General features: G+C 35.2%; 1 protein-coding gene and 1 non-coding gene across 4 annotated transcripts in view; both read left to right on the top strand.

Moving 5' to 3' along the window:
- The first annotated feature begins 295 nt into the window (after nt 1-295).
- Nucleotides 296-23,764, top strand: part of LOC145734536 (tyrosine-protein kinase-like otk) — a 72,831-nt gene continuing 49,362 nt past the window's right edge. For 2 of the 3 annotated variants that reach the window (XR_014179436.1, XM_081987979.1), the window contains exons 1-3: nt 299-582; nt 1,170-1,319; nt 6,139-6,303. Coding sequence is in view for 2 of the 3 variants with exons in the window: in XM_081987979.1 (XP_081844105.1) it covers nt 537-582; nt 1,170-1,319; nt 6,139-6,303 (361 nt within the window). In the remaining variant the exon portion in view is untranslated. Of the gene's footprint in view, nt 583-1,169; nt 1,320-6,138; nt 6,304-23,764 lie in introns of all 3 variants that reach the window. The other variant, XM_081987980.1, reaches the window with a different exon arrangement.
- TRNAV-AAC (transfer RNA valine (anticodon AAC)) lies at nt 15,472-15,544 on the top strand. Its single transcript has one exon. It is a non-coding gene; the product is annotated as a tRNA-Val (tRNA).

Raw genomic sequence — 23,764 nt, forward strand, 5'->3', positions numbered from 1 at the left:
GAGAGTACTTTCTTTACTGGGTAGCTGTTCTTCTTTTCCTCAATCTCTCCATGTATCTCACCAAGATGATTTTCTTCTCTAATATACTCACAATTTGACTGAAACAAAACTGGTCCAGCATTACGAGCTAGAAACCACGTTTCAATTCATCATGGCATCATCAAGCTGTATAATGGGTTGCCTACCCAACAAATCAGGTTCAAGAAATTCCGGGATCGAACCAGTTCGGTGGGAATCGTCGATTCCGATTCCGGATTCAAAAACAAACGCCGGCCGCTGAACTTAAGCCGGTTGATATCGTTGGGTTTTGTGTTAAGGCCAGTTTGACGCGCACTCTGTTAGGTTGCGGTGTGGTTCGCCAGACCTTAGATCCGGTCGGGTTACGTGACTTTTTTTCCCTTTTTTTTTTGAAAAAAAACCATATTTCATAGTGTCGCGTAGTACTGTTGGTAGTGTTGTATCATGGAGCTAGTTGGATTTTTTAGTGTTTTTGTGTGAACTATTTTTTGTTGTAAATTATTAACTTAAATTGCATTATGTGGGGTTTGAATCGGTTTTCTTCTGTGGCTTGGCTTTTACTGGGTAAGACATTTTCTCGATTAAAAATGTTAATTTAATACTGAAACCATATAAAATGCCAAGTATAATGCAGCCAATAACCTTCCGCATAATCGCTGAACCGTGGAGAAATCAACGTACTGCGTCTGAGCCTCCAGACGAAAAAGAAACTAATTCTTGCATTCCATTTGTTCCTCTCATCCTCATATTTAATTAATATTTTCATTAAATCCAACAAAAATAGCATTGGAAACAGCTTTTTCTGCTTTTGTTACGCCAAAATTCAATTGTAGCTTTGTGGAAGACTGAAAGAATTCAACAATGATATACAAACCCAAAACAACCTAAAAAGCTTCCAAATCAAGTACATTTGGTTGATTTCTTCAACTTTCAAACTTTGGGCACACGTTGGGCGCCATTGTTTACAATCAAATACTGTTGGAGTAACAATTTTGGCGCCCAACGTTGGTTCCGAAAAATCCTGAAAACAATTACCAAAAACACCCAGTATATTAAATTAGTACAACAGTGATGCCAACTGTACTTAATTATTGCTAGTTTTATGATTAGTAAAAACCAATTTGATTATACCTTATTTTTGTTAATTTCAGTTTTGTGGGATTCCGCCAGTGGTAAGGCAACAGAAGAGCCATACTTCTCCAGAAGTCCTAAAGACGTTTCGGTCGTTGTCGGTTCGTCAGTGACTCTGCCCTGCGAAGTCACTCCTGATGATGGAGTTATCTACTATTGGGAATTAAACGGTAAGTAAACTTAAATTTGGTGAGTGAATTCAACGGAGCATAGCTCCGTTATTTGAGGAGATACAGCAAAAGTATAAATTAGAGAGTTGTAGGGAATTTCACGCTCTACAAGATTGCTTCAAATCATTTTTTTCCTAAACAGCCATTTAAGGGAGTTACAGACCGAAAACTGTCTGCCATGCACTCAAGTGCCATATAGCCTAAACCAAAGGTCTCATTTGAAGAAAATTTTGGTGCACTCGCCCATTCAATCTTGAATAACTTCCTTATTTGAAACTTTTACTAAAAACATATAAGAGGATGGTAGATAGCTAATGAATGGGGCTATCACGTTACCCTGAACGGGCGGTTCTAAGTCTTACCGTTTGACCGCCAGAGGGCGTCAAAGTTGATTGACACTTTTTATATATTTTTGACAATATCTCCAAAACTGTTCGACTTAGAAGCCTGAAATTGTAACCTAAACTGTATTTCAATAAGGTGCAACTTTTACTTTTTATACTATTTTTCCGTACGACGCCTGGTATGACCGTAAAAAATTAAAAACTGAATTTTTACAAATTTTCCAAGGGTTTTACCCACCATTGATTTTTTGAAAAATTTTTGTGATTTCAAAATCTACTTTGAGCAGGTAAATACATCTGGGTTGAATGTCAAAAATCGACTTTACAAAAGTAAAACCCTAAAAAAAACTTAAAAAACAAAAATTTTAAATATCTCAAAAACGTCTGTAACCTTCCAGAGACTTCTAAAACGTTCTAGAAGCTTTTAAAAGCTTCCAGAACTTTCTACACCATTCTATAGCAATGTTAAGTGTGGTAGAATATTGTTAAAAATTCCAGAACCTCCCAGAACACTCTAAACTTTGCCCTAACGGGCTATTTACGAAACTTACAGGTCAAAAACTGTCTGCAAAGCAATCCAGTGCTTCAGTAAGTGTAGGTTCAACAGAGCATAGCTCCGTTATTTGAAAAGTTACAAACAACGTATTAAATAGAGAGTTGTAGGGAATTTCACGCTCTACAAGATTGCTTCAAATCATTTTTTTCCTAAACAGCCATTTAAGGGAGTTACAGACCGAAAACTGTCTGCCATGCACTCAAGTGCCATTTAGCCTAAACCAAAGGTTTCATTTGAAGAACATTTTGGTGCACTCGCCCACTCAATCTTGAATAACTTCCTTATTTGACACTTTTACTACAAACATATAAGAAGATCCTAGATAGCTAGTGAATGGGGCTATCACGTGACCTTGAACGGGCGTTGCTAAGTCTTACCGTTTGACCGCCAGAGGGCGTCAAAGTTGATTGACACTTTTTATATATTTTTGACAATATCTCCAAAACTGTTCGACTTGGAAGCCTGAAATTGTTACCTAAACTGTATTTCAATAAGGTGCAACTTTTACTTTTTATACCATTTTTCCGTACAACGCCTGGTATGACCGTAAAAAATAAAAAACTGAATTTTTACAAATTTTCCAAGGGTCACCATTGAATTTTTGAAAAAATTTTGTGATTTCAAAATCTACTTTCAGCGGGTAAATACCTTTAGGTTGAATGTCAAAAATCGACTTTACAAAAGTAAAACCCTAAAAAAAACTTAAAAAACAAAAATTTTAAATATCTCAAAAACGTCTGTAACCTTCCAGAGACTTCTAAAACGTTCTAGAAGCTTTTAAAACCTTCCAGAACTTTCTACACCATTCTATAGCAAAGTTAAGTGTGGAAGAATATTGTTAAAAATTCTAGAACCTCCCAGAACACTCTAAACTTTGCCCTAACGGGCTATTTACGGAACTTACAGGTCAAAAACTGTCTGCAAAGCAATCCAGTGCTTCAGTAAGTGTAGGTTCAACAGAGCATAGCTGCGTTATTTGAAAAGTTACCAACAACGTATTAAATAGAGAGTTGTAGGGAATTTCACGCTCTACAAGATTGCTTCAAATAATTTTTTTCGTAAACAGCCATTTAAGGGAGTTACAGACCGAAAACTGTCTGCCATGCACTCAAGTGCCATATAGCCTAGACCAAAAGTCTCATTTGAAGAAAATTTTGGTGCACTCGCCCACTCAATCTTGAATAACTTCCTTATTTGACACTTTTACTACAAACATATAAGAAGATCCTAGATAGCTAGTGAATGGGGATATCACGTGACCTTGAACGGGCGTTGCTAAGTCTTACCGTTTGACCGCCAGAGGGCGTCAAAGTTGATTGACACTTTTTATATATTTTTGACAATATCTCCAAAACTGTTCGACTTAGAAGCCTGAAATTGTTACCCAAACTGTATTTCAATAAGGTGCAACTTTTACTTTTTATACTATTTTTTCGTACGACGCCTGGTATGACCGTAAAAAATAAAAAACTGAATTTTTACAAATTTTCCAAGGGATTTACTCACCATTGATTTTTTGAAAATTTTTTGTGATTTCAAAATCTATTTTGAGCGGGTAAATACATTTAGGTTGAGTGTCAAAAATCTACTTTACAAAAGTAAAACCCCAAAAAAAAGTTAAAAAACAACAATTTTAAATATCTCAAAAACGTCTGTAACCTTCCCGAGACTTCTAAAACGTTCTAGAAGCTTTTAAAAGCTTCCAGAACTTTCTACACCATTCTATAACAATGTTAAGTGTGGTAGAATATTGTTAAAAATTCCAGAACCTCCCAGAACACTCTAAACTTTGCCCTAACGGGCTATTTACGAAACTTACAGGTCAAAAACTGTCTGCAAAGCAATCCAGTGCTTCAGTAAGTGTAGGTTCAACAGAGCATAGCTCCGTTATTTGAAAAGTTACAAACAACGAATTAAATAGAGAGTTGTAGGGAATTTCACGCTCTACAAGATTGCTTCATATCATTTTTGTCCTAAACAGCCATTTAAGGGAGTTACAGACCGAAAACTGTCTGCCATGCACTCAAGTGCCATATAGCCTAAACCAAAGGTTTCATTTGAAGAACATTTTGGTGCACTCGCCCATTCAATCTTGAATAACTTCCTTATTTGACACTTTTACTACAAATATATAAGAGGATGGTAGATAGCTAATGAATGGGGCTATCACGTTACCCTGAACGGGCGTTGCTAAGTCTTACCGTTTGACCGCCAGAGGGCGTCAAAGTTGATTGACACTTTTTATATATTTTTAACAATATCTCCAAAACTGTTCGACTTAGAAGCCTGAAAATGTTACCTAAACTGTATTTTAATAAGGTGCAACTTTTACTTTTTATACCATTTTGTCGTACAACACCTGGTATGACCGTAAAAAATTAAAAACTGAATTTTTACAAATTTTCCAAGGGATTTACTCACCATTGATTTTTTGAAAATTTTTTGTGATTTCAAAATCTATTTTGAGCGGGTAAATGCATTTAGGTTGAGTGTCAAAAATCTACTTTACAAAAGTAAAACCCCAAAAAAAAGTTAAAAAACAACAATTTTAAATATCTCAAAAACGTCTGTAACCTTCCAGAGACTTCTAAAACGTTCTAGAAGTTTTTAAAAGCTTCCAGAACTTTCTACACCATTCTATAGCATTTTTAAGTGTGGTAGAATATTGTTAAAAATTCTAGAACCTCCCAGAACACTCTAAACTTTGCCCTAACGGGCTATTTACGGAACTTACAGGTCAAAAACTGTCTGCAAAGCAATCCAGTGCTTCAGTAAGTGTAGGTTCAACAGAGCATAGCTCCGTTATTTGAAAAGTTACAAACAACGTATTAAATAGAGAGTTGTAGGGAATTTCACGCTCTACAAGATTGCTTCAAATCATTTTTTTCGTAAACAGCCATTTAAGGGAGTTACAGACCGAAAACTGTCTGCCATGCACTCCAGTGCCATATAGCCTAAACCAAAGGTTTCATTTGAAGAAAATTTTGGTGCACTCGTCCACTCAATCTTGAATAACTTCCTTATTTGACACTTTTACTACAAACATATAAGAAGATCCTAGATAGCTAGTGAATGGGGCTATCACGTTATCTTGAACGGGCGTTGCTAAGTCTTACCGTTTGACCGCCAGAGGGCGTCAAAGTTGATTGACACTTTTTATATATTTTTGACAATATCTCCAAAACTGTTTGACTTGGAAGCCTGAAATTGTTACCTAAACTGTATTTTAATAAGGAGCAACTTTTACTTTTTATACCATTTTTTCGTACGACGCCTGGTATGACCGTAAAAAATTAAAAACTGAATTTTTACAAATTTTCCAAGGGTTTTACCCATCATTGATTTTTTGAAAAATTTTTGTGATTTCAAAATCTATTTTGAGCGGGTAAATACATTTAGGTTGAGTGTCAAAAATCTACTTTACAAAAGTAAAACCCCAAAAAAAAGTTAAAAAACAACAATTTTAAATATCTCAAAAACGTCTGTAACCTTCCCGAGACTTCTAAAACGTTCTAGAAGCTTTTAAAAGCTTCCAGAACGTTCTACACCATTCTATAGCATTGTTAAGTGTGATAGAATATTATTAAAGATTCTAGACCTCCCAAAACACTCTAAAAGCTTCTTTCTAACATAGATGCAGCATTAAGACTCTAAATCTGAGTAAAGATTTACTGATGTGGTTCTTATTGGCCTTTTTTTTTTTGGGTTGAGGGTTAATTAAGGAGCAGAGGATGCCATTAATCTCGTGGTAATTAAAAGTTGAAATAACCGCCTACGGGTGATTTACAGTGAAAAATGAAATAATTATGTATCCTATGCCCTGCAAATTAGGAACCTGATTCTCCCAATTATTTCTTCCTTAAGTGATAAATACAAAAATATGGGAAATACCATACAAATTTTTTGGTATTTATTTCAGGCTCAAAAGTGATCAACACGACGCGACGTTTCATGGAAGGCAGCGATTTGCACATCACCAGGGTGGATCGAGAACGTGACACTGGAGAATTCACCTGTATCGCTGAGGATGTAACAAGACGAAACCCTCCAATCACCAGTTCTCCTGCATCGTTACTGATCGAATGTAAGTTTGTATAAAAGTTTGAAAAATAATCATTTATTTTACGACTTGGAGAAAGAGAGGAAGCGAGAGCAATTAAGGCCTGGTGGTCCCTCCTGGGGTTTTCGTTATATTATATTTTTATAGGGACGATGAGAAGGTTTATTAGTTTTCGTGAAAATACGGTTATGGGTATTGGGTTATTAACCTCGGTTTCTTGATAGAGAACGGATATCAAGACCATATTATTGCACTGCAGACTTGGTAATATTGGTTTGGGTACCCATGTTCTGAAGACATTTAACAAGACTGAATTCTAGTAGAAATTCCACTAAACTTAATGGAAAACTCAACTGATTGTTTAAGAGAGACAGAATTAGGTTAAGTCTGCATAAAACAAAATTGAAATTTCATTCCCACACAATATTTAGTTAATACATCAAAATTTTGTTATTTTGACAGTTACAGGGTGACCCAATAATTTAAAGCCCTTTAAAAACTAAACAGTGACATCATAAAGTTATCCAATACTACAAACAACAATTTTCAAAGCTTTTAGAGAAAAAGGTTTCCAACCTAATTGACTGTTGATGTCTCCATTTGTTTTTGATAATCCCTTATTTTAAGGTGATAATTAGTGTTTTTTTTTTCGTAATTACGGTCCTGTTAACTAATTTTCCAATCTCTGGATTGATATTTACTCAGTACAGACCTGTTCATGTGTAGGTTAATGAGAGATATACAGAGTGAAAGTTTAAACAAGAAACAAACCGGTTGAAGTTTCAAAAGCCAAAAATGGTTTCAAATTGGACACCCTGTATAATATTACATCATTATAGACAGTAATTGAGTTTCTTTATTATTTTTATTATATTAAAGCTTTCATTGAAAATTGACTTAAATAATAAAGCTCCGCTTGAAATCTGCAGGATAAGTTTAACTTCTAGTTGATTAAAAGTCATTAAACATGGCTTTTAAAAGTAGCAAACTATCTAAATATGACTGTTTAGATCGACCAAAGTAAAGTGGAAGCAATTTTCTTAAGGTATCGTTTATGCTCTTAAAGATAACTTTAACAGAACCTGCCTTTGCGATGATTTTGCCATTATTGATACAATATCCATTGCTGTGAACTATCAATATTGCTAATTTAACTTGTTGGTTGTTATTGCAACTATTTTGATAATCCACAGTCCTCAGGAAGGCTTAAACAACTATTTTTTACTATTCCAAGAGAGAGAAAATGAGGTCTAGTATTTTTTTTGACTGTCAAAGGTTTCAGACAGCATTTTTGACTAATTAGAGACATTCTGGCTTTAATTTGACACTCACAGTAAAATCTTATCAAAAATGATTTTGACAACTGGAAGACAGTAAGATCTAGGTGCTCTAGAGAGTGTAAGAAGCTTCCTGTATTAGTTTTGACACTCCTCAGGCTTTCTGGTAACATTTAACACTTTAGGAACAGGAAAAAGGATTCATTCAAATGTAATTTGACATCAAAGAAGTCTTGGACATCAAAGAAGCACTCAGACATTAATTTGACGTGTTAGAGACAAAAAAAACGAGCTTTAAGTATTAGTTTTGACAATTTGCAAGTTTCTGGTAGCATTTTTGACTATTCACAGACAGGGACTAGCTGTCTGGCTTTAATTTTGCACTACAAGGACAGTAAAAAGGCTTCTAGCATTTATTGGGACTGTCCAAACGGTTCAGACAACATTTTTGACCAACTTGAAGACAGCGCGAAGCATTCTGACATCAATTTGATTCTCTAGAGAGTGTAAAGAAGCTTCCTGTATTAGTTTTGACAATCCACAAGCTTCTGGTAACATTTTCGACTATTGAAAGACAGGGACTAGCTTTCTGGCTTCAGTTTAACACTTTAGGGACAGGAAGAAGCATCCAGATGTAATTTGACAAGTCTTAGACATCAAAGAAGCACTCAGACATCAATTTGACGTGTTTGAGACAAAAAAAACGAGCTTTCAGTATTAGTTTTGACAATTTACAAGTTTCTGGTAGCATTTTTGACTATTCAAAGACAGGGACTAACTGTCTGGCTTTAATTTTGCATTACAAGGACAGTAAAAAGGCTTCTAGCATTTGTTCGGACTATCCAAACGGTTTAGACAACATTTTTGACTAACTTGAAGACAGCGGGAAGCATTCTGACATCAATTTGATGCTATAGAGAGTGTAAAGAAGCTTCCTGTATTAGTTTTGACAATCCACAGGCTTCTGGTAACATTTTCGACTATTGAAAGACAGGGACTAGCTTTATGGCTTCAGTTTAACACTTTAGGGACAGGAAGAAGCATCCAGATGTAATTTGACAACTCTTAGATATCAAAGAAGCACTCAGACATCAATTTGACGTTTTAGAGAGAAAAAAAAACGAGCTTTCAGTATTAGTTTTGACAATTTACAAGTTTCTGGTAGCATTTTTGACTATTCAAAGACAGGAACTAGCTGTCTGGCTTTAATTTTGCCCTCCAAGGACAGTAAAAAGGCTTCTAGCGTTTATTGGGACTATCCAAACGGTTCAGACAACATTTTTGACCAACTTGAAGACAGCGGGAAGCATTCTGACATCAATTTGGTGCTCTAGAGGGTCTAAAGAAGCTTCCTGTATTAGTTTTGACAATCTACAGGCTTTCTCGTAACATTTAACACTTTAGGGACAGGAAGAAGCATCCAGATGTAATTTGACAAGTCTTGGACATCAAAGAAGCACTCAGACATTAATTTGACGTGTTAGAGACAAAAAAAACGAGCTTTAAGTATTAGTTTTGACAATTTGCAAGTTTCTGGTAGCATTTTTGACTATTCACAGACAGGGACTAGCTGTCTGGCTTTAATTTTGCACTACAAGGACAGTAAAAAGGCTTCTAGCATTAGTTTTGACTATCCAAACGGTTCAGCTGACATTTTGACTAACTTGAAGACAGCGGGAAGCATTCTGACATCAATTTGATGTTCTAGAGAGTGTAGAGAAGCTTCCTCCATTAGTTTTGACAATCCACAAGCTTCTGGTGACATTTTCGACTATTGAAAGACAGGAACTAGCTTTCTGGCTTCAGTTTGACACTATAAGGATAGTAAAAGAAGTTTTATCGTTTGTTTTGACTATCAGACAGCATTTTTGACTAACTTGAAGACAGCGAGAAGCGTTCTGACATTAATTTGACAGTCAGATTTGATGAAACAATTTTGACAACCGAAAGACAGTTACGAAGCATCTACCAATAATTTGACAATTCCAAGACATCAAAGAAGCATTCTGGCATCAATTTAATGCTTTAAAGGTGGTAAAGAAGCTTCTTGTCTTAACTTTGACAATCCAAAGGTTTCAGATAGCATTTTTGACTAACTGGATGGATGGATTCTGGCTTTAATTTGACACTTATTAAAACAAGGATGGAAGCGTTAGAAGCAAAGTCATCTTTGTCATATTTTTGTGTTTTTAGTGTCATTTTGTCCACTTTCCATTGCATTTTGTTGGGAAAACTGGCGGAATTGGCTAGTGCCGTTTGCGCGTTGCTAGCGGCAACGGGTCGATGCGACTCTCGTAAAGTTTTACGGTCTCTGGAGTGGCACGACGCCGGTCGTCGGGACGCTCAGATTGGACGCCGCCACGTCTGCCTCGCCGGCGGTCGTAAAAATCATGAACGTCGACACGAAAAAAGCACACTTTTGCCGACAGCCGAGCAACTATTAAACGAATCCAACGGGAAACGGTTTTGTATCCAGGAACGTTGTTGGAGCAACTGGAAACGTCCTACTTGAAAGCAAAAAAATCAAATTCGATGATAGGAAAATCGTATGTGCACGCCACTGGTTTGAATAAAACCGAATCGTAAAACACAGCGGCGGAGATAAGTCGGTAGTTTATGACTGGGGGTTTTGACGTTTTCGGGGGTTAGTGGCCGCAGGCAACCCCCCCCCATTCAAATACACGAGGGGGTGGCATCAAACTTTGAAGGATTTGTGTGTCTGTAAATATTCTCTGCTTTATGTGCCTTTGTTTAAACTGTGTTTTTCTACATGTTTTAATATATCCAGCAATGTTGCCAATTTTACCTAATTAACTCTTCTATTGTCCTCACACATGCTTCAGAAATGCACTATGAATTTCATTCTTAAAAAAAAAACATTTGTATTCAAATTATCATGGTGTATCAAAGATCCTAGAAAGTTTGGGTTTAGAGGAGGGATTTAACAGTAAGGGACTTCCTTACTTTCTGAAGAGTTATCTGAAAATGGTGGAAAAACCTTTAAAACTTTCTACAGCCTTTCATATACCAAGCAAATTTCACCAAAAAAGAAGAAAAGTAAATTGTGTGTTTTGGAGGTACTTGCAGATCGTTTCTGGTGTTTCTGAGATAACCATAGAATGTAAGGAACTCATCTGAGTATGCTGGAGCAACGTTTCGTTAAAACTAAAGTTTCTACAACCTTCAATCTACCAACCAAATATGACTGAAAATGAACTAAACCAAATTGGGTGTTGTGGAGGTACTTGCACATCGTTTCTGGTGTTTCTGAGACAACCATAGAATGTAAGGAACTCATCTGAGTATGCTGGAGCAACGTTTCGTTAAAACTAAAGTTTCTACAACCTTCAATCTACGAACCAAATTTGATTGAATTTCACCAAAAAGGCAGAAAACCAAATTGGGTGTTTTTGAGGTACTTTCAGATTGTTACAATGAAGTTTTGGGGTTTCTGAGGCAACCATAGAATGTAAGGAACTCATCTAAGAATAATGGAAAAACCCTCCTTTAAAACTAAACTTTCTACAGCCTTCAATCTACCAACCAAATTTGACTGAAAATGAACTAAACCAACTTGGGTGTTTTGGAGGTACTTGCAGATCGTTTCTGGTGTTTCTGAGACAACCATAGAATGTAAGGAACTCATCTGAGTATGCTGGAGCAACGTTTCGTTATAACTAAACTTTCTACAACCTTCAATCTACCAACCAAATTTGACTGAAAATTAACTAAACCAAATTGGGTGTTTTTGAGGTACTTTCAGATTGTTACAATGAAGTTCTAGTGTTTCTGAGGCAACCATAGAATGTAAGAAACTCATCTAAGAATAATGGAAAAACCCTCCTTTAAAACTAATTTTTCTACAGCCTTTCATATACCAAGCAAATTTCACCAAAAAGGCAGAAAACTAAATTTGGTGTTTATGAGGTACTTGTAGATCATGATAGTGAATTTCTGGTATTTCTGAGGCAACCATAGAATGTAAGAAACTCATCTAAGAATAGTGGAAAAACCCTCCTTTAAAACTAAGCTTTCTACAGCCTTCAATCTACCAACCAAATTTGACTGAAAATGAACTAAACCAAATTGGGTGTTTTGGAGGTACTTGCAGATCGTTTCTGGTGTTTCTGAGACAACCATAGAATGTAAGGAACTCATCTGAGTATGCTGGAGTAACGTTTCGTTATAACTAAACTTTCTACAACCTTCAATCTACGAACCAAATTTGATTGAGTTTCACCAAAAAGGCAGAAAACCAAATTGGGTGTTTTTGAGGTACTTTCATATTGTTACAATGAAGTTCTGGGGTTTCTGAGGCAACCATAGAATGTAAGAAACTCATCTAAGAATAGTGGAAAAACCCTCCTTTAAAACTAAACTTTCTACAGCCTTCAATCTACCAACCAAATTTGACTGAAAATGAACTAAACCAAATTGGGTGTTTTGGAGGTACTTGCAGATCGTTTCTGGTGTTTCTGAGACAACCATAGAATGTAAGGAACTCATCTGAGTATGCTGGAGTAACGTTTCGTTATAACTAAACTTTCTACAACCTTCAATCTACCAACCAAATTTGACTGAAAATGAACTAAACCAAATTGGGTGTTTTTGAGATACTTGCAGATCATGGCAATGAACTTCTGGGGTTTCTGAGGCAACTATAGAATGTAAGGAACGCATCTAAGAAAAGTGGACAAACCCTCCTTTAAAACTAAACTTTCTACAGCCTTTCATATACCAAGCAAATTTCACCAAAAAGGAAGAAAACTAAGTTGGGTGTTTATGAGGTTCTTGCAGGTCATGATAGTGAACTTCTGGTATTTCTGAGGCACCCATAGAATGTAAGAAACTCTTCTAAGAATAATGGAAAAACCCTCTTTTAAACTAAGCTTTCTACAATCTTCAATCTACCAACCAAATTTGACTGAAAATGAACTAAACCAAATTGGGTGTTTTGGAGGTACTTGCAGATCGTTTCTGGTGTTTCTGAGACAACCATAGAATGTAAGGAACTCATCTGAGTATGCTGGAGTAACGTTTCGTTAAAACTAAGCTTTCTACAACCTTCAATCTACCAACCAAATTTGACTGAAAATGAACTAAACCAAATTGGGTGTTTTTGAGATACTTGCAGATCATGACAATGAAGTTCTGGGGTTTCTGAGGTAACCATAGAATGTAAGGAACTCATCTGAGATTGGCAAGAAAAATCTTCTTTGACAAGGAACATTCTACAGCTTTTCCTATACCAAGCAAATTTTGTTTTGTTTAGTTGTAGTACTAATCAGGCACTGGAAAAATAACTTAAGAGTAGGACGAATTGACAAGTTTCCGGTACATTCTGGGAAAATTCAGGCTATATATCGCTTTTTGAGCACGTGCCTGGAGCCATTAATGAGCCCCCAAATTCTCTTTCGACTGTACCTCCATGTGCTGAATGTTGATGTGATCGTTCTATTTGCATCTATTGTATTTAGTAATAGTTTTCTCCATATTCTGTTTGATTTTATGTAATCTTTGGAAATCATCCATCACTATGTAATTTAGTCAAATTTCCTCGCTCCAGACATATAAATCATTCCTGTTTGACGAAAAGGCTGCTGAATATGTGTACATTCCATTTTCAGCCAAATGGAAAAGGTCTTGGAATGATAAATCCAGTGAGTGCAACGTTTGAACGGACAAATTAGAATTTCAAAAGACTTTTTAAACATTTTGACTTAACTATTAGCAGTTGTAGAGTAAAAATAGACTTAAACACTGCAAAATTGACTTATAAACATAGAAAACTGTCTTGTTGATTGAAAATTGGAATTTCAAGACACTTTTCAAGAATTTTTAACATTTTAAAGTGAAAAACACTGCAAAATTGACTTATAAACATAAAAAACTGTCTTGTTTATTGAAAAATACAACTTTCAGAAATTTTTCAAGTCTTCTAAGTTTGAACAGTAGTAAAGCAAAAAATGACTTAAAATTGTCTTGGAAACTTAAAATTAGAATTTCAAAACACTTTTCAAATATTTCGACTTAACTTTTAGCAGTTGTAGAGTAAAAATAGACTTAAACACTGCAAAATTGACTTATAAACATAGAAAACTCTCTTGTTGATTGAACATTGGAATTTCAAGAATTTTTAACATTTTAAAGTGAAAATCACTGCAAAATTGACTTATAAACATAAAAAACTGTCTTGTTTATTGAAAATTAGAATTTTCAGAAATTTTTCAAGTCTTCTAAGTTTGAACAGTGGTAAAGCAAAAATTGACTCAAAAACATGCACGTTCAAAACACTTTCCAAGTGTTTTTATTTAAGTTTCAACAGTTTCATATCAAAACTTGACTCAAACACTGCAAAATTTACTAAAAAAGAATGAAAGTCGTCTCAGAAACGTGAAATTGAACTTTCAAGACGCTTTTCAAATATTTTGACTTCAGTTTTAACAGTTTTAAAATGAAAATTGACTTGCAGTTTGACTAATAAACATAGAAAACTGTCTTGTTGATTGAAAATAGTAATTTCAAGACACTTTTCAAGTTAAATTTGAACAGTGGCAAAGCAAAAATTGACTTAAACGCTACCAATTTAAGTCAAAAACAATCTTGGAAACTGAAAACACTTAAAACCAGTCTTGCTGACTGTAAATTGGACATTCAAAACATTTTCCAAGTTTTTTTTTATTTAAACATAACAAAAATTGACTCAAACACTGCAAAATTTACTTAAAAACTATGATAATCGTCTTTCAAAACAATTTTCAAGTATTTTGACTACCGTTTTAAAGGGAAAATAGACTTGAAACACTGCAAAATTGACTCATAAAAATACAAAACTGTCTGGCTGACTTAAAATTGTTCATTCAAGACACTTTTCAAGTCTTTTGATCTCAATTGTAGTATCTCTTTGTAGAGTAAAATTAGATTTAAATACTGCAAAGTTGACTCAAAAACAATGGAAACTTAAAGTTTCAAGTGATGTTACCAGTTGTAGAGTGAAGATGGACTTAATTTTAGCATCATTAGCTTCATTTCTGATGCCTAGTCAGTTTACAACTACAACACACAACTGAAGAAATTCCTGTGCTGCTGGTTTTTTTAGTTTTCCACCAGTTTCTGATCTTCTGTCTTCTGCTATCAGCGGTTTTACACTCAAGTTCAGAGCCGTTTTCAATCAATTTTCTTTAAATCTGTTGCTTCTTCTTTAAAAGTTGATGCAACTTCCACCAGGTTCTTCTATTGTTTGGCTGTATGACATTTTTACGGACTGTTGAGTCTGAGATTGCATTATAGCGTCTCGTCAACCATATATTCAATTAAAAGGGACGAACCCTTGTAACTGCGTTCAAAAGTTAGGGGTTGAGTATATGCAGACTTGGTGCAGTCACCCCCCCTAAGTCGTAATTTCCGATTGCTGACATTTATGACCTAGTGTAGTAAGGGTAAAGTTACGTCACTAACGGCCTAAAAGCCTGGTGTGTGTTTCTAGTGGGTAAATCAGCCAAACCGTTGAAATTTTTCACACAAAGCACAAATTCAATTTTCCAACTTGTACAGTGAGGGTATAACTTCCATTTTATCGCACAAGAGAAAAACCGAATACCTTTCATGGCCATCGGCTATTAGCCGACGTCGGCGAATAGTAAATTTCAATTTAGGTCTGCACAACTTGTTATTCCATAAATTTCCAGATTATCCACAGTATTGTGCAGACTGTCTGGCGTCCCTTGTCCAGGACCGTGCCAGAATGAATTTCATGTAACAATTTTTTTTTTAAATAGTGTTACGAAATGGAATTGGTGGTTATTACTAGTTGTAGTTTCATAGTATAGAGGGCGCAAAGAAGAGCATTACAGAAAATGTAATAATAAAATTACTACAAGGATGTGGAGCTTTTGTAGCAAATGTGTACGTGTGTGTTTCCGTGGTGTAGTGGTTATCACATCCGCCTAACACGCGGAAGGTCCCCGGTTCGATCCCGGGCGGAAACAGTACTTTTTTTTTAAGTTTATACAGGGTGTTCTTCTAAAGTTAATGTGGCAACATCGAAAATCCGTATCTGAGATATGCATACATTATATTGAAATAGTGTTACCAACCCATGATATTGTTTGTAGATTAGATATTGTATTCAAAAAAGGTGATTTAATCTAGAAAGAATGCTGTGAAGTTCCTGTCTTTTTTTCAATCTTTTGATTTCGGGATTAGCCTACTATTTGGATAATTAAATTAGATATTCAACTTTGAAAATGCTGCCAAACTCTTGTTGTCAAGGACTAACAAACACGACCCTGTAATTTGCCACACCCTGTATGCATTTTACAAGAACGTGTCACGTGACTGGTATGACAGCAAAGAGGACTGAAAGAGCTTTATTTTGAGTGGTTTGCGCACCCTGTAAGGTAAAAAATGGTGGAGTTATTTAACTCTGAAAATTCAAGTGTCCATTTCAAAGGCTTTAGTTAAATTACCATGTGCAACTGGTTTTTTTAAATATTGCGAAAACGGTTAAAGATACGAAAATTTTGAAAGAAAGCAAAATTGTTCAGAATTAAACGTAGAATCTGGCTATGTAACTTTGAAAACGTTCTAAAGCCTTTGGTGGTCGTCAGGAGCAGACAAACCAACACGACCCTGTAATTTGCCACACCCTGTATACGTTTTACAAAATCGGGTCACGTGACTGGTATGACAGCAAAGAGGACTGAAAGAGCTTTATTTTGAGTGGTTTACGCACCCTGTAAGGTAAAAAATGGTGGAATTATTTAACTTTGAAAATTTAAGTGTCCGTTTCGAAAGCTTTGGTTAAATTACTATGTGCAACTAGTTTTTTTAAATATCTCGAAAACAGTTAAAGATACGAAAATTTTTACAGAAAGCAAAATTGTTCAGAATTAAACGTAGAATTTGGTTATGTAACTTTGAAAACGTTCTAAAGCCTTTGGTGGTCGTCAGGAGCCGACAATCAAACATAACCCTGTAATTTGCTTTTTATGATTTTCCATGTTTCAACAAGGTTTTCAGAATTTTCACCTATCTCTAGAGTGTCTAATGTTATCTTCAGCAATAAGCTTTTTACATATCACTCTTATGTATTTGCAAGTTCTCCAAGAGATTAGGCTTTCCTTTTCAAACGTTTTCATCCATTTTCCTCTTCAAGTAAGTTATCTCCAGAGAAGGCTGCTTTTAACAATCTCTCAGATCTGTTTTGACATCTTCTCTAAGGAATTTTTAAACTTATTTTGGTATGTTGTCAGGTACCTTTCTCCAATACTACAAACGATCTTCATAAAGTTTGAAAACACTAATATCTTTTTTAGGGACAGTCCCAGTGATACAAATCTGTACTGTAAGTTTTTCACCAGCCATTTTCAGTTTTAAGCTCAATTTTAGGGTTGTAAGTGATGGAATACTATCCTAGTAGCTTACACAGTGCAAAGTTTGCCCTTGAAATTACTGAAAAGTTGCTTCAGGCCAGACGAGCACAACTTCCAGTTTCCTTTTACGTTAACCGCCGACCCTAGATGGTAATTAAACTTAACGATTCAATATCTGACAAATTTATCGATATTAAATGCCCTCTTGCAATAATCCAACTGCTTTTACCTGACAACCCACGGTCCAAGCTTAGAATTTGCTGCAGCTGCCCCAGCTTCAATGGTTTTTACCTGAGAATAACTAATTAAATTGCAAATGTGTTTAGATGATCAGTTTCTGATGGTAAGTCGGTAGGGAATGCGAAAATTTACGGTCACCAGAGATAATCCCCAAAAATGGGACAAATTAAGCTTTCTCGGGTACCTGGTGCATTTATTATTCCACTTCAAAGCCGCGAAATCGAGTAAAGACACGGATGCCATAAATAAGGGAATGGCGACCCATAAGAGTCAAAAAACTCATTAAAACCATTCAGAATTTCTGGTTGTTTTTCTCTCTGGTTTGGGTCTATGCCATTAATCAGTTTGTCATCAGATTTGGGCGATTTATGATAACCAAACCAGAAGATTGTAGCAGTAGAAGAACGACTTTAAAAATAGCAAAACAGTTTACTCAAAGGCATTAGCAACCGTCAAAATCAAAACATCTTTTGATCTTTATTCCTGTCCATCATCCGACGTTGCATTGTTTTTTTTCTGCACTTGAGAAAACAGCAGTTGCCGACTTTGAAGTCGTCGATATCTCGAAAATAACGAGAAAGAGTGTTTGCACGGACGGTTCTTTCTTTGTTCTGCTTCTCTTATGCATAATTATGGTAAATATGACGGAACTGGCGAGACGTTCTCATCAGTAAACTGCGTTTCAAGTTCTGATGACCCAAGCACTTTGAGCTGAATTAATTAACTGTGGTTTAAGCGGTAAAGCGCATAAATCGTGCGATAAAATGCCAATTAATTGATTAATCAACAATTACAGAACAGTGGTATTTCAAGAAGCTAGCTAGGTTCCTTCGTAATACGGAGAGTCCACTTAATTTCATTTTGAAACCTGGATTTCATTTTTAACTGGAAAAAAACGAATGAAATTGTATAGAATTCTTTTGGTTTCTGCAGGACCAGACCCGCCAAAGTACAGTCATCAATTTATTTTGGAAGGACCTAAGGGGCTGTTTAAATATTGCTCTTCTAATCTACAATAACGCCCTAATTGTTACATTTACTACGACACTCTAAACTGGTCAAAACTAGAATGCTGTAACTGTCAAAATAAGCAAGTTCCGAGCTGTCAAAATTAACATTGTTACATTACTATTATTTAAGGGTTTTCGCTACAATAGCTCCCTAATTGTTACATTTACCACAACACTCTAATAGGGAAACGAAAGAGAACAGCAAGGGCTACATAATAGTCAAAACTAGAATGCTGTAACTGTCAAAATAAGTAACTTCCAAGCTGTCAAAATTAACATTGTTAAGTTAATATTATTGTAGGGTTTTCCTTGCAATAGCGCCCTAATTGTTGCATTTACTACAACATTCTAATAGGGAAATGAAAGAGGACTGCAAGGGCTACATAATAGTCAAAACTAGAATGCTGTAACTGTCAAAATAAGCAAGTTCTGAGCTGTCAAAATTTACATTGTTAAATTAATATTATTTTAGGGTTTTCCCTACAATAGCGCCCTAATTGTTGCATTTACTACAACACTCTAATAGGGAAATGAAAGAGGACTGCAAGGGCTACATAATAGTCAAAACTAGAATGCTGTAACTGTCAAAATAAGCAAGTTCCGAGCTGTCAAAATTAACATTGTTAAATTAATATTATTTTAGGGTTTTCCCTACAATAGCGCCCTAATTGTTGCATTTACTACAACACTCTAATAGGGAAATGAAAGAGGACTGCAAGGGCTACATAATAGTCAAAACTAGAATGCTGTAACTGTCAAAATAAGCAAGTTCCGAGCTGTCAAAATTAACATTGTTAAATTACTATTATTTTAGGGGTTTTCCTACAATAGCCCCCTAATTGTTACATTTACCACAACGCTTCAATAGGGAAAGGAAAAAGGACTGCAAGGGCTACATAACGGTCAAAACTAGAATGCTGTAACTGTCAAAATAAACAAGTTGCGAGCTGTCAAAATTAACATTGTTCAATTACTATTATTTAAGGGTTTTCCCTACAATAGCTCCCAAATTGTCACATTTACCACAACACTCTAATAGGGAAACGAAAGAGGACTGCAAGGGCTACATAATAGTCAAAACTAGAATGCTGTAACTGTCAAAATAAGCAAGTTCCGAGCTGTCAAAATTAACATTGTTACATTACTATTATTTAAGGGTTTTCGCTACAATAGCTCCCTAATTGTTACATTTACCACAACACTCTAATAGGGAAACGAAAGAGAACAGCAAGGACTACATAATAGTCAAAACTAGAATGCTGTAACTGTCAAAATAAGCAAGTTCCGAGCTGTCAATTAACATTGTTACATTACTATTATTTAAGGGTTTTCGCTACAATAGCTCCCTAATTGTTATATTTACCACAACACTCTAATAGGGAAATGAAAGAGGACTGCAAGGGCTACATAACGGTCAAAACTAGAATGCTGTAACTGTCAAAATAAGCAAATTCCGAGCTGTCAAAATTAACATTGTTAAATTAATATTACTTAAGAGTTTTCCCTACAATAGCTCCCTAATTGTCACATTTACCACAACACTCTAATAGGGAAATGAAAGGGGACTGCAAGGGCTACTTAACTGTCAAAACTAGAGCGTTGTAATTGTCAAAATAAGCAAGTTCCGAGCTGTCAAAATTAACATTGTTAAATTACTATTTTTTAAGGGATTTCCCTACAATAGCTCCCTAATTGTTACATTTACCACAATACTCTAATAGGAAAATGAAAGAGGACTGCAAGGGCTACATAACGGGCAAAACTAGAATGCTGTAACTGTCAAAATAAGCAAGTTCCGAGCTGTCAAAAATAACATTGTTAAATTAATATTATTTTAGGGTTTTCGCTACAATAGCTCCCTAATTGTTATATTTACCACAACACTCTAATAGGAAAATGAAACAGGACTGCAAGGGCTACATTATAGTCAAAACTAGAATGCTGTAACTGTCAAAATAAGCAAGTTACGGGCTATCAAAATTAACATTGTTAAATTAATATTATTTTAGGGTTTTCGCTACAATAGCTCCCTAATTGTTATATTTACCACAACACTCTAATAGGGAAATGAAAGAGGACTGCAAGGGCTACTTAACGGTCAAAACTAGAATGCTGTAACTGTCAAAATAAGCAAGTTCCGAGCTGTCAAAATTAGCATTGTTTAGTTACTATAATTTGTTGTAAAAACTTATAAAAAAGTGTCTTCGGGGTGTTCAAAGTGACGTAACTGGGTTATTTCAAATGAGACACCTTGTATATTATTATGTCACGTGATAGTGCTAGGTTAGGGCCATTCAACTACCTAAAATGTGCCCTGCAAATTGTTAACTGTTTCTAAGGTATTTAAGGTCAAAATTGGTTTTAACCTATTTAAAGACTTCAAATAAACTCCCTGAAGAAGATCGTAACCGATGGAAACCTGCAAAAATCTTTAAAAGACTTAATTTTTTAGTCCACGTAGAATATTAATGGACATTCTGGAAAATTGTGGTTTTTATAGGATGTTAAGCCTGGTTTATAAAACAAAATTTAACTTTAGCATTAACTTTAGTATTAGCATTAAGAATAGAGGTAGTGGTTTTAAATTGTGATGTTCATAAACAAAATTTAACTTTAACTGTAAATTTAACTCAAATTTTAACTTTAGCTGTAACTGCTGATCTTGGTTTTACATAAAATTCTAAATTTTCTTACAGTTAATACTAAAGTTAAATCTCCAATGTTTAAACTTCCTTTAAGATTGAATTTTTGCTTTATTTATGAAATTTCTAAACAGAAATTCAAAGAATATCCTTTTGCTATTGATTTAGTGCAGTAATGTGGCATTAGGCAACAAAACTTGAAAAAAATAACAGTAAAGTTAGGTTACCTTTCAGAAAACTGTATGGTTAAATTAAGGGTTTTATAAACACCCTTTTTTTTAGGGTTAATACTAAATTTATTACTAATGCTAAAGTTACAGCTAAAGTTAAAATTTCTTTTATAAACTAGGCTTTATAGGCAATCGAGTTTCTCGCAAATGCTGTAGGACTGACTGTAATGTCGTTTTCGTTGACATTACTAAGCAAAACAGATGTGACTGTTCAGAAGTTTTTGTTACTATTCAGAAAGTATGAAAAATAGGTGTCGAATAATAGATTTTGTCACATCAAGTCAAGAAACAAAAACCATTAACACCAAAAAATGACTTCAGAAAATGGTAATTCCAGATAACCAATGTTGTTTCTGGTTCCTGTAGGAATAGAAAGCGTAAATAGACAGAATATCGATGTGTATGAGTGATTGGGGCCCCTGGCTTAGCTTTTTCCTGGTATAAAACAAACTGTACACGTTCAAAGTCGTGTGAGTGAAGAAAAATATTTACACTCTGAATGCACGGTGTGTCATAAACGAGATCACTCGACGGATCGTCAACGAAAAACTATACATTCGACGTTTGTTTACTATTCCAGGGCGCTAAAGTACAAGAACCATTTTTCCATCAACCAGACGAAATGTCACTTATTCCCATGGCCATTAAAAAAGACCGAAAGACAGAGAAAATTTAAAATTCGACACACACAGGACCGCATTAAATTTCGGTTTGGGTCCCTGGGGCACTATCATGCAAAAAGTTGTTTTTGATTTAGAGAACGAGAGTAAACTCGTTTAAACGTTGCACTCACTGGATTTATCATTCCAAGACCTTTTCCATTTGGCTGAAAATGGAATGTACACATATTCAGAAGCCTTTTCGTCAAACAGGAATGATTTATATGTCTGGAGCGAGGAAATTTGACTAAATTACATAGTGATGGATGATTTCCAAAGATTACACGTAAAATCAAACAGAATATGGAGAAAACTATAACTAAGTACAATATAGATGCAAATAGAACGATCACATCAAGATTCAGCACATGGAGGTACAGTCGAAAGAGAATTTGGGGGCTCATTAATGGCTCTAGGTACGTGCTCAAAAAGCGATATATAGCCTGAATTTTCCCAGAATGTACCGGAAACTTGTCAATTCGTCCTACTCTTAAGTTATTTTTCCAGTGCCTGATTAGTACCAGAACTAAACAAAACAAAATTTGCTTGGTATAGGAAAAGCTGTAGAATGTTCCTTGTCAAAGAAGAGTTTTCTTGCCAATCTCAGATGAGTTCCTTACATTCTGTGGTTACCTCAGAAACCCCAGAACTTCATTGTCATGATCTGCAAGTATCTCAAAAACACCCAATTTGGTTTAGTTCATTTTTAGTCAAATTTGGTTGGTAGATTGAAGGTTGTAGAAACTTTAGTTTTACGAAACGTTGCAAATGGCGCTGCGAACGTTTGTAACCTAACCTAACCTTGAATAATTAAAACGTTTATTAAGTCACTTTACAGCTCAATGATTATTTTAAATAGTTGACAAGCTGTTTTTTTTTACAAAATTAATTTTGACACCGTTTTTCTCCCTGACTGTACCAAATTTTGTAGTGTTTTTTGTAGTTATTGGATAGGAAATTTAATGAGGATTCCCAAAATGTTCTTAAAACACTCATTTTCTCACTGCAAGTGGGTTTTACAGAAGATTTTGCCTCTGACTGTCTTTTCCAACTGTGCTTCTGGCAGTTCAAACTTTAACACCCCTTTTCTCCCAGACTGTACTAAATTTTGTGGTGTTTTTTTTTAGGTTATTGGATAGGAAATTTCATAAGGATTCCAAAAATGTGCTTAAACCGGTCATTTTATTACTCCAAATCGGTTTTACCCTCAGAAACACACTTTGAAAAAACAGTCAGACACAAAATCTTGTAAAACCCACTTGAAGTAAGAAAATGGCTGGTTTAAGCATATTTTTGGAATCCTCATTAAATTTCCTATCTAATAAACTCAAAAAACATTACAAAATTTGGTACAGTTAGGGAGAAAAGCGGTGTCAAAGTTTGAACTGTCAGAAACACAGTTTGAAAGGACAGTCAGAGGCAAAATCTTCTGTAAAACCCACTTGGAGTGAGAAAATGACAGTTTTAAGCACATTTTTAGAATCCCTATTAATTTTCCTATCTAACAACCTGAAAAAACACTACAAAATTTGGTACAGTCAGGGAGAAAAGTGGTGTCAAAATTTGAGCTGCCAGAAACACAGTTTGAAAGGACAGTCAGGGACAGAATCACTTGTAAAACCTACTTAGAGTCAGAAAATGACAGTTTGAGGCACATTTTTGGAAACCCTATTAAATTTCCTATCTAATAACCTGAAAAAACACCACCAAATTTGGTACAGTCACAGAGAAAAGAGGTGTCAAAATTTTAGCTGCCAGAAACACAGTTTGAAAATACAATCAGGAACAAAATTGTCTGTAAACCCCACTTGGAGGGAGAAAATGACAGTTTTAAGCACATTTTTGGAATCCACATTAATTTTCCTATCTAACAACCTGAAAAAATACCAACAACTTTGGTACAGTCAGAGAGAAAAGCAGTGTCAAAGGTTTAGCTGCCAGAAACACAGTTTGAAACGACAGTCAGGGACAGAATCACTTGTAAAACCTACTTAGAGTGAGAAAATTACAGTTTTAAGTACATTTTTGGAATCCCCATTAAATTTCCTATCTA

Source organism: Ips typographus, linkage group LG10, assembly GCF_016097725.1.
Source record: "Ips typographus isolate SLU linkage group LG10, UJ_Ityp_2.0, whole genome shotgun sequence".
Classification (NCBI taxonomy): Eukaryota; Metazoa; Arthropoda; class Insecta; order Coleoptera; family Curculionidae; genus Ips; species Ips typographus.